This window comes from Panicum virgatum, chromosome 3N (genome assembly GCF_016808335.1).
Source record: "Panicum virgatum strain AP13 chromosome 3N, P.virgatum_v5, whole genome shotgun sequence".
Lineage (NCBI taxonomy): Eukaryota > Viridiplantae > Streptophyta > Magnoliopsida > Poales > Poaceae > Panicum > Panicum virgatum.
In genome coordinates, this window is record NC_053147.1 from 2,909,346 (window position 1) to 2,921,837 (window position 12,492).

At 40.7% G+C, this 12,492-nt stretch overlaps 1 protein-coding gene across 1 annotated transcript; it reads left to right on the forward strand.

Moving 5' to 3' along the window:
* The first annotated feature begins 4,410 nt into the window (after nt 1-4,410).
* On the forward strand, nt 4,411-5,706 carry LOC120663722 (myb-related protein 308-like). Its single transcript, XM_039942619.1, has 2 exons — nt 4,411-4,836; nt 5,007-5,706. The coding sequence occupies exons 1-2, from the start codon at nt 4,574-4,576 to the stop codon at nt 5,503-5,505; spliced, it is 762 nt and encodes a 253-aa protein (XP_039798553.1). The 5' UTR covers nt 4,411-4,573; the 3' UTR covers nt 5,506-5,706.
* The last annotated feature ends 6,786 nt before the right edge of the window (nt 5,707-12,492 follow it).

Sequence of the window (12,492 nt, forward strand, 5' to 3'; positions counted from 1 at the left end):
TGCATGTTGGCCAATCTTCTCTACAGTTATCGTACCCTCTCAACGGTGAATCCTTGGTGAAATCACTCTTACTCTCAACTGGAAACTCATACACCGCTTCTGAAAAAAGCTCAGGGCCAATGGAACCAGCCCACACTATTGGTGGTCCTTTCCTAGCCCCCTTTTCTCCCCCGAAGCTGAAATCCTTCCCACTAGACGATCCCCCACTAGCCATTACTACTCCAGCTAAATTTTTGTTGCCACTGGCCTAAATCGAGGTGTATATATAAGAAAAATCGACGCTGGTGGGACCTGTCGGCAAAACCGGGACCTGTCAGCCACCCAGGGGCTGACAAGGGCCAGTCGGCCTTTGGAGAGCCGATAAGGACCTGTCAGCCCTTGGAGAGCCGATAAGGTCCTGTTGGCCTTTTGGGGGCCGATAGATGTCTGTTGGCCCGAAACCCTTATTGGGCCGACAACCAATCGGCCCGACTAGAGCCTGTCGGCTATCCAAGGGCCGACAAGGCCTTTTGGCGCCGATAGGCCGCTTCCGCGAGGGTCGCGTGCGCCACATCAGATGCCACGTGGGCAATCGGCTTTTGAACAGCCGATACAAGTCCTGTCGGCTCCCCAATAGCCGACAGGCACCTATTTTTGTATTTTTTTTTTCATTTTTGCATTTATTTTTGCGATTAACTATTAAAATAATATTATTTTAAAAAATCCATTTTTTTCATGTTGGTCCTTGTAGGTACATACACTGATCTCGCCTGGAATACGTACGGTCAGATAGAGTAAGACAGTACAGGAGACGATCGATAATCATTTGAAAATAATCTCAATATTGCAAGTTCCACAGCTAGCACTATCGTCCTTATCCTCTATAACATTCCCACTGCCGCACCGGATCTTCTCTCGTAGGCTGGTAATGAGTCATGGCCCTAACGCTCTCTTCGGAATTCTATTTGATCCTTAATTTTTTTAGCTCAAAATTGAATAAGATTAGAGCCCAATCCATTTAGGGCCCGCCCTTAGATTATAGGGAAAAAAAAGGCCATTTACCACCTGTACTGTACGTAGGCCGATCTTTGCTAAGTAGAGCTGTAGAGGCCCTTCAAACCTTTTGCACATTATATTTATCCATTTGCTTTATTTGGTTCTAGAACTGGTGGTAGACACATGTCATTATTGATGCTTAGCTGAATTTGGTTTTTCCGTTGAGTGTGTAGGCTGAATATATAATTTGCTGGATCTCGAGAACACACACACTGATCCCCACCCATCCACTGCACCCACCCACACACACATACGAGAAGATAGACGACGATCGAGCAGAAGTAGACAAGCAAGTAGCAGTCTTAGAAACATATATAGAGTACGTCGCGTCGTAGTAACGGGTCCAGGTGGGCATGCATGTAGCGGTGTGTATTTGCAGCAGCCTACTATGTCGTATGCGTCGTACCTAACCTACCAAAGCGGTTGGTGGCGATCGTTGTCATGGGCACCGTACCGTGCTCCTCCTTTACCTACCACTCCTACATACGGGGCCGCAGGGGCAGGCATCCTGGTAGCTAACCGTACCGATCCGAGATCCTGTCTAATCCTCGATCGTCTCTAATTAATTCTTTTATGCAATTAATTAATTTATTTATTTATTTATTACCACGATCGTTCTTGATGATGACGTTGTGTGCTTTATTATATTTCATTTGCAGTAGCCGCCAACCAAATATTATATTGCAAACACGTGTGTTTGTGTGTCTGTTGCTGACTTAAATTACATATATATTTCCGCATTTTACAACGTACGCATGCATGTGTTTCATAGCAGACTGCAAGCTAGCGTTGCCGATGCAACCATCTTCATCATACTGATCGATAATGGGTCGCACACATATACAAGAGTAATCTTTTATTTGACATTTGTATTACATTGATCGTACGTATATGTACAACATGCCATATTGCCATGCATTTGTTATGAGCAAACTTGCCATGCATATATATACAGATGCTTCAATTCTGGTCTATATATATATAATATATAACGTCTCCAATAAGAAGACGTACCATTTGCGACACAGGTGCAGTGATTTCACAACCTAGATTACTGATATATCGTTGTTACACTTGAAGAAATAGTGATTAAGAAAAAGATTATATACATATATATATAAAATAAAAGCCAACTACAGAACTAAAAAGTTGGACATACTTTTTGTAGAATTAAAAAGGTCAATTGACAAATAGCGTATAAAGCTATCCGCACCGCATCACCAATAAACAATGTTATCCTAAACGCTAAACAGTAAACAGTCGGTCACCATTATTCGGGCAAAACGGGTGTTTAAACGGGAAAAACGGCTATTTAAACGGTGAAAACAATCGATTAAACGGAAACGATGTGCCACTGTGTAGCGTTTAAACGGACTAAATGACTGTTTAGGCGAACAATACCAATAAGGCAGGATGTGGCGGCGGCAGAGAGAGAGCATACCGTAGCACACGAAATCTTGGAGGACCATTGGTGCGGGACTTCCATCTGCATCTTTAGCGTTCAGATGCATTTACCACACCATGTGCGGATAGCCTAATGCTCACCTCAGCAACTAGTGCACATTGTTTCTTGCATTGTTTTACGGGTTTTCGTCCCTACACAAGACTGCTGCTCCGACTCTTCATAAAAGGTGGAAGAAGCTACGGCAGGTAGGGCTACCTACCGATTACCCTCGTCAACTAATCTTAAAAGGTCGCTAATATAACAAATACATCCGGGGAGGGAGAATAATTCCAATTCAAAAGAAGATTATAAGCTGACGACGACATAGCTAGGTACGTGAACCATATGCCGAGAAAAGTAGTCGATCACCACTACTACAAAACAAAAGGGAAACAACACCCGCAATTTCGATTATTGTAAGGAAGGGTTGCTCACCAAAAAGAAAATCATAGTTCGCCCATGATTGTTGGTTTGATTCTTTACTATTTCCCCTTTCAAATTGTAAGTTGTTTTAGTTTCGATCTAAATCACCTTCTCTAAGTTTGACTAATAAAAAATGCACTAACATCTACAAGATCGAATCATATTCAATAAATCCAACACCAATCACCATCAAATATATATGTCTTGTTGGATGAGTTGACATACGACAAAACTAAAATGACCTATGTTTTGGATCCGGGAGAGTGGTTATTGTATTTGTCTAATTGAATGGCTTTATTAGCTGGTCCTCCTTTTTTTTTACCAAAAACATCGTAGCTTCAAACATTATTGAAATGCTTGGTTTGAAATCAAGATAACATCTTTAGAAATAAACAAGATGATCCAACACTGTCTAGCTGGAAATACTCCTAAATCTGACAAAAGATAAGAAAAATAAATTATCCAACACTACTTTTCAATGCAAAATATTTATGGCACATGACATATTATGATGTTATATATACGACAATATATTAATAGTCAAAATTTTGAAACTTCAAAAATAGTATCAACCAAAACGTGCGTGTGGTTGTTAATCTTACTATTACTAATTGAAATCTCCTTTTGAAACTCCACATGAAACCACCAAGGATCCTAAGTGGACACTCTAAAAAAAAGAAATAGTAGAAATTCTCATAAAAATTTGAAACATCTGTAATCGATCCGATAACTAATTATAATAGTCATTGGATTTGTTATCTTTCCTAATAAATTATCCACCTTTACCATTACAAAAATAGACTAAACTAACCCCCTAAATATGTCTCTGAATTACCCACCCCTGCTATAAAAAAATCTAAAGTAACGTCCTAATCTTCGTGTAAATTACCAATCTATGTCATTATAAAAATAATGCAAACAATTCCATAAATTTGCATATAAATTATCCAATTATATAATTATTAAAAGTTAAAATATTCCCTAATTAATCTAAATCTAAATTATATAATTATAACAAAATATTAAAGCACCAATATAAAATTCCAAATTACTATTTATCATTATTAATATATTATTTTTGTTATTATTTATATAAAAATACTAACCACATATTCATGTATGATTAAAGAAATAAGAATACCAGTGCACAAACACATGGTTCAGTTAAATATATATCAAATACATATGGATGTGTGGTGCAAAATAAAATCTATTATAATTAGATATGATAAATATATATTTTAATTATGTATTTTAAAATATATATTAGAATATATAATAAATAAAAAGACGTAAGATAGATAATTATAATTACTATTATTAGCTATAAGTTTTATTTTTATATTAATTCTAATTAGCCCAGCATGGGTTGATAGGCTAGTATGACTAACAACCATAGATACCATTAGGAAACCAAGACAGAATTGCGTCCTGCCGTGACGGTAGAATGATACCTACTACCAGAAACAAACATATATAACCCTGCAAAATAAAAGGCAAAAAAGATTACCTAACCAGCAAATGAGCAGATCCATCCCTAGGGCTTCGCAAGGGTTGTCAATTGGGCCCTCTTTCTCGCTCATCCTAGCTCATATAGGCATCTCTCTCTCAACACTCACCACCAGACATCTGCAACACTAAGTGTTGCGATCGAGAAGCATCGGATCGGACATGGGGAGGTCACCGTGCTGCGAGAAGGCTCACACGAACAAGGGCGCCTGGACCAAGGAGGAGGACCAACGCCTCGTCGCCTACATCAAGGCCCACGGCGAGGGCAGCTGGAGGTCGCTTCCCAAGGCGGCGGGGCTGTTGCGCTGCGGCAAGAGCTGCCGGCTGCGGTGGATCAACTACCTGCGGCCTGACCTCAAGCGCGGCAACTTCACAGAGGAGGAAGACGACATCATCATCAAGCTCCACGGCCTCCTCGGAAACAAGTACGTGTTACTACTGATTGCACGCATACTATACAGCATGCAGCTTCTAGCTCGTTTTGGGAGAGAACCGGCCTGATTAACTGATTATGAGAAAGGATATAGAATTAAAACAATTGTCTTGTTTATTTATACTTGTTTTGATTCAGTTATTCTTGCTGCGAAACAAACAGGTGGTCTCAGATAGCCGGGCGGCTGCCGGGCCGTACTGACAACGAGATCAAGAACTACTGGAACACGCACATCAAGCGCAAGCTCCTTGCCCGGGGTATCGACCCGCAAACGCACCGCCCGCTTAGCGTCGCCGCCGCTGCAGGACCAGAACGACCAGGCACCAACAGCCACCAGGACCACCTGGCGGCGAGGTCGAGCTGCTCCCCGGAGACCAGCTGCGCCGGTCGCAGCAGCGACCACGACAGCGGCGTGTCCGCGCCGCGCCTTGGCTGCTGTATCGACCTCAACCTGTCCATAAGCCAGCCGAGTCAGCCGTCCTTACCATCTTCGTCGCCGCTGCCGGTGAAGCAAGATGCAGAAGCAACAAACAGCGCGATGGCAGTGGTTGTATCCAGGGCTACAGTGAGTACAAGCTACTCAGATGGGAAGAACATATGTTTGTGCTTGAATCGCCTGGGCTTGCAACGAGGTGACGGGTGCACCTGCAGCCATGTTTAGCTTCTCTTCTTCATCCAACATTCCATCCTGCAGGGCGGGAGATCAACAGTTAGTACTCACGTGGTTACGACTGGGCTCAAAGAGAAAGAGAAAAAGATGTTGAAATCTGTGTTTGCTGGAGCATTGTGATTTGATTTTGAGGAAGTCGAACGGTCTGCTCCCTGTTCCATTAATTTTTGTAGTTAAGCATCGTTGCTGGCTAATCTTTTGTGCTTTTGTTCTTAACTAAATTCTATGCTATACTTTGATGTTCTTTCCTAACTTTTGCTGCAGTTGACCCTGCATCCTTTTTCTTCCATTACTTGACCCGATGCTTCTGCAGCTGTCTCTTACCCACCACATCACTAGTTTCCTAACTGAGATCAAAGAGAGAGCGAGAAAGGCTAGCTATCTTCTTCGTTTAGAAGCAGAACTTCTTGGCATATTATTAATATGCTATATATAGATGCGCTATAAATTAGCAGTGACTACAAGCATATATGTTGCTACTAGTTAAGAACAACTAACATATTTCGAAAAAAAAGAACAACTAACATATGAGAATTATGTCAAGACGAAGCAAGCAAGTCAACTCCATGGTGCTTTTAGAAGTAACTTAAAGCGTCACCTTCAAAAGAGAAAAATATTCTTGAAGAATCAAAACCACAATGAGCATGTACATGTACTACATCTGATTCGGATTCTCTATGGGAGCTAATTCTGAGAGAAGTGATTCTGTGTCCGGAAGTGATTCTCTTTGATTCCCTAGCATAATCTTTTAAAATCAGGATGGAGAATCACTTTACAGAATCTAAAAAAGCTATTTTTTTAGATTCTAGCTTCTTAGTCCATTTCACTTAATCAGCAGAGAATCACTTCTCTCTGGAAAGCTATTTGGTAGCGCTCCTACTGGATTCAGCATAGAATCAGCTCTGGGAGCTATGCCAATCACACTCTTAATTTGGAAAATGATAGGAGGATTGCTCAAGAGATTTGGGTTTCGATCCTAAAATTATCACCCTATGCAAATTTGCAAGATTCTTCATCCAATTGCGAGAAAGAGTATGAGACAATATCATTGCGTATAGCTTTTGTTTATTAAAAATGTGGCATCATTGTAGAAAATTTTCCAAATGGTATCTTATTGGAAGTCTTTATAAATTACATTATTGGTATATATATTTGTTTACCATGGCACAAGTTTGAGAAATACTATATACATGCAAAACTTGCATGCCGAGACATGTAAATTTGGTAATATAACATGTTGTAGAACAAATCCAAAATTTTGCAGAGGATATTAACTTATAGTCGATCTCGTTCAGATCGGTGGTATATGGACCTATAACAAGTCAATTATAGCATATTAATTAGTGGAATGCCCATCGGAAAACACAAAAGAAGAATATATAGCTCATATCAATTCAGTTCCACACATATTCATAGTTAGATGTATATAGAATGATTATAAATAAATAGATAAATAAATTAATTCACGTATTGAGACTTCACAGGAAACTATGAAAGACTACACGTTTGGTTTGCTCATTTTCTCGTTTGGTCGTGACGTGGAGTGGACCGATCTGTCATTGGAATGTGCTTCCAAAGCCAGCAGCGAGCCAACAGGATGAGTTCACATTTGTTTGTTAGAAATTAGATCTTCCCCCCATTACTTTTTTCATTTGATGAAGTATCGTCATATAATCAAGGGAATGTCACATGCCACTATAGACGACACGCACTGTCGGTGCTTCAAGAAGAATAAACGAAAATGCAACAAATTTGATTATGTTCGTCTAATATATTCCCTTTGCTTTGATTAATATCCCCAAAACGCAACCTAACATATGACATTGCTGTTCATCTTGTGAGTGATCAAATCCAATATCCATGCATTGTGGTGCAGTGAAAAAAACTAATAGAATCTTCCAAATACATATAGTTGATCACCTATCGTATCATATGTGGAAATTGAACTATATATATGGAAGTGCTCAAGCACATAGTGAAGTGGCTTGGTGGCTAATTAATTATTGGTTAAAATAACGGCTAATAAACAGGTACAGTCCATTTTTTAGTTAGGTGTACTTTTGATGCCATGTGAAATTAATATCTGCCAGAGCTTTTTCTTGTACACATACGCACTTCATCAACCAACCCTACCTAGCTTCTAGAAGCTAAGGGTTAGTGGCAGCTTAGTGCACCCTCCATCTTTGATGTAACATGCCAGGTAGATTCTTCATCTTTTTATTGTGCAGTTGATCAACTAAACATATATACTGCCCGTATGATCTCAAACCTTAAGAAACAGTGAGAGGTTGTACGTGTAACGTATGCCTTTTGTCATCAATACAATCGATGTTACGCCACCTCTGTTTGTTGATCAAGTTTACCAAGTGACCTCACAATTAGCTCTCTGCTACTCAGATCCTCTCTGAAGCTCCTTGATATATATATATATATATATATATATATATATATATATATATATATATATATATATATATATATATATATATATATATATATATATATATAATCCCTCAATAATCCTCATGGAGCATTATCAGCAGAATCTCTTTTTGTTTGATCAGCAAAAGGCTGACACAAGGCTGACACTATCAATCAGCATCTGATGTACCAGTAGGATAAAGACAGATCGTAAATCCAATTTACCATTGGTAGGGAAGTATCCCTTGGTGAGGTCATCTTGGCTTCTAGAAGATGAAGGCCCACACACATCGAGCACATTCTCAATAGTGGGCAAGTTTTTTGCACCAACCTACTAATGAAAGGACAGTAGAGATTTTTTACAAAGAGGAATAATATAGGGGAGCTCATGCAAAGGAGCTATAGCTAGTGGTTCTGTGGTTGTTCATATATAGGTGCCTAGAGTGGTGTGTGTCATTGTGCTACTAAACACCAACTACCACCGCCAAATGGAAGCAAACCATTGCAATCGCCATCAAAATTCTGTTTACTGATCAAGCACACTCATATACTGGGCGGGAGGATTTATTCTCGCATTAGCCGAAGAAGAACCCGGTCCAATCCACGTGGCCCATTTTTTACTAGAAAAGACTGTATATATGTATAATAATAATTTGAGTTGCATGTCCTGCCAATTCAACCTAAAACTTTAAACTGATAGGGAAAAGGAGGAAGATGGACAATTCACTTATACTTTAACACTCCCCTCACGCGAAGGCTCTCCTAGACCTCAAATGTGAAATAAGGGTTGGTTGTAATTATTTTATTTAATTATGCCCGTCAGGATTCGAACTCGAGACCTCTGATCCTGATACCATATTGAGTTAATTGCATGCACCAACCAATTCTACCTAAAAGCTTAAACTCATGAGAAGAGGTGGGCAATTCACTTATACTCCAAAATCTATCGTAGCATAGCCTTATTGTTTAAAATGGTTCATCTTATCATATGACTATATATGTTGTTATAAAAAAATCAGCTTTGCTGCTATATATATAACTCTGCTATATATATAGCTTGTAAGATTATCTATATGTTATAAGTTTCTTCTTCTTTTCCTCAGCATCTACATAAATAAGTCAATCAGGCGCTAGGTAGATTCTAACAAAGCAATGATTGCTAGCTAGACTGAAAACTAAACTCTGGTATCAAATTTTTTGACTAGTTAGAAAGGGGTAGCAAAAGGACACACTAGTAGAAAACAAGCCAAAGGTCCGGAGCCTAAGAAGATTCTTTAGTACCACCATTTGGTACCAAAGGCTAGACATAAGTACCGGGTAGTGTGATTACCTAGTCTAATCCTTTAGTACCGGGTGGTTTTTCTATCCGATACATATGTCTGATCTTCACCCGGTACCTAAGGTGCTCCATAATTACTTCAGAAAGAATATCTCCCTCTCAATCACAATTGTTGTGTAGGTGAGATGGTAAGGGATGGAGTTACTTGTCAGGTAAGTGGTTGTGGGTTCGAATCCCAACCACCGCATGCATGCATATTTTGTGTGAAAAATTGCATGACTTATGAGCCTCTTCCCGGGTTTAATATTTTTTTTGACCAAAAATGTTTGATACTGGGTAATTGATACTAGGTGGAAAACCTTCACCCGGTACCAAACAGAGCCTTATATACCAATTGTTTTATCCGGTAACAAAGACCGAGAATTTTAGTCTTGGTTTCGTAGAGTACCAGTTTCAAGAACCGGTACCTAAGGCACTTAGCAACCGGTGTTGATGGGCTCTTTTCTAGTAATATATCATGTGTCCAATTTATTTAACCTTTTCCATAAATATGCCTCCGCTTTAATATGCAGTTAATTTGGAAATAAACTACTTGTATTTACCATAGCAAGTAGCAGCTCAAGAGGTGTCCATTGTTCAGATTAATTTCTCAGAATTTCCAGCAATGGCCTATATGCCCATCTTTGCTTTCTCAAGCGACAGGTACGTGTTTCTTGTTGGATTCCATTGTCTCAACTCTCAAGTACCTACAGCTTATAAATAGGCATGACTGTCCTCGATCAGGAGCGCCAAAGACAGATGAGGAGATTATTATATACTATTCCCTGACTCGTGTGGTTCAGGATTCAATGAAATTCCACACTTACAGTCGTGGTATGTATTCCTGCCAGCTCAAGTAACCCGACTCATGGTAACCCCACACGTATAAGTGCTCAAAGTCCTTGTTATCACAGTCGTGGTAGATTTATTTGTGCCGAATACATACCAACTTTCTTACTTTTCCTTGAAAGATTGTGAAAATTACTCGTCATTGCTACCCACCTACCTCTCGTGTTCCTATAGCCAAATGTAGTCCATCTCCTTGTCGCAAACACTCGCGTCTAGCTAGGGTTCCTCTACGATGGGCACTTCATCCCACAGGACGGAGAGCACCACCACCACGTACAAACAATATAACCGGACATGCTACGGCTATCTCTCGCTCCTCCGATCCATCATTTGATTTTAGAAGCTCGAATGCCGCTTGGATCCTTGTGCAATGTTGGAGCACGTAGCTAGTGATCCTGACGCCTACCACCTCGGTCCCCTCCTTCATTGCTCGAACTAAGAGGTTGTTTGCATTGGAAGAAATACACTTCAAGAACTCCACCAACTTCACCATCATATCATGCAAAACGTGTCAAGCTCCAGCAACTCCAACTCCGAAAAAAATATGGAGTTGGGGGCTAATTCCATATTTTTTGAAGCTCCTTAAGGAGTGCTCCAAAAACAACTTATATAAACATTTTCATAGAGTTGCTGAGTATTTATCCACTGTATCACCGATTACACATCTCCCGTACCGATTCGCGAGCGAAAAAAATACTTCTGTCCTGTCCTCTCCCTCCTGTTTTCTTCTCTCTCCACGCTGGCCCCACTGCCAGCCCCGCACCGCCATCCAGGTGCGCCCCGCAGCGCCGGATTGGGATCACTTCCGCGCGCCCGTGCAGGGTCTCGGCATCCAGCAGATTCCACTGCAACGCGCACCCGGCAGGCGGTGCTTCGGGCCGGGCCTCCTTCTCGAGGACTGCAAGCCGGTGGGCGCGGGGTCCTCGCTGCCAGCCACGGTGCACAAGATCCAGCCCAAGAGTCCCGACATGCACATGCAGGGACGGGTCCAGGATTTAAAATTTGGGAATTCAATATTTTCAAAGGATGAAATTTTGTTTTGGCGGCAACTGTGCTTCACAGTTCCTTCAGTTGCAGGCCGCTCGCGCCTCATCACAAGCAACAATTGCCGTTGTGCCGCTAGAGTTCATTTCCACCGGCCGAAAGTGGAAAGGACGTAGTCACGTGGAAAGAGGAAGTGGAATCGGAATGGATAGTGTGGAGATCTAGGAGTCGGTGCCGGTTTGGAGTCGCGGCTGGGTTAGTAAGCCATTTGAGCCCAAGAGTCAATATGAGATTGGAAAGCCTGTTTTATGATGTTAGCATATCTCTAAGATACACTTTAAAGACTATTCTAATTATGAATTTAGGATTTTTAGTGGAAAACCTCTTCAAAAGATATATAAAACCAATCATTTAAGGTAACAACATCCTAAATCATCTCTCTCCCTTCTAGATTCGTGAAACAAAACACACACCATATGTCGGTGTTTAGCCGCCAATCCAACTCAGGGATACCCTTAGCAGTAGGATTGTAGGCAAGGAATCGACTAGCTCTGGAACCCGATGGTGCAAAGAACACAAGAATTTAGACAGGTTCAGGCCCGAGGTGCGTAATACCCTACGTCCTGTGTGGTTGCTTGTATTGTCTTAGAGGTTGATGTGAACTTGATGAGAGAGAGAGAGTTAGTGTGAGTGTGTGTGAGTGTGAGTGTGTGTGTGTCAAGGGTCGAGGGTCGATACTTTATATAAATGTGTTAGAGTGTGTTAGGGTGTGTTTGTTTGTGTGTTAGAGTGTGTGTTAGGGTGTGTTTGTGTGTGTGTGTGTGTCGAGGGTCGATACTTTATACAATTGTGTTAGAGTGTGAGTGTGTGTGTGTGTGTGTTAGAGTGTATTAGATAGTGTGTGTGTGTTAGTGGGAGTGTGTGTGTCGTGGAACGGGGTCGAGGAACCGGGTCGAGGGTTGAGGGTTGAGGGTCGAGGTCGAGAGTCGAGGGACGGGGTTGAGAGTCGGGGTCGAGGTCGAGAGTCGAGGGACGGCGAATGCGTGAGTGAGTTAGAGAGCGAATACGAACGGGTTCGAGCTCGAGAATTAATTTAAATCAATCTAAATTACAAATGCAATACATGTAATCAAGAATTGTACATAAAATTATTACTCGTCGTCGTTACTCGTCATTACTCGTCGTCGTTACTCGTCATTACTCGTCATCGTCATTACTCATTGTCGTCGTCATTACTCGTCGTCGTCATTACATTATACAGTGAAATACATGTTGTCGTCGTCTAACAATTAAATACATGATTAAAGTAATAAATTACACATGTAAAGAAAAAGTAATAAATTACACATCTATATACATATATACATATATAATACAAACTAATTATACAAAAATTATTTAAAAAT

Excerpts from the sequence above, each read along its gene's own strand:
- LOC120663722 (XM_039942619.1), top strand. The coding sequence starts at position 4,574 with ATGGGGAGGTCACCGTGCTGCGAGAAGGCTCACACGAACAAGGGCGCC. Across the intron at positions 4,837-5,006 it reads CACGGCCTCCTCGGAAACAA|GTGGTCTCAGATAGCCGGGC; the intron begins GTACGTGTTACT and ends CGAAACAAACAG.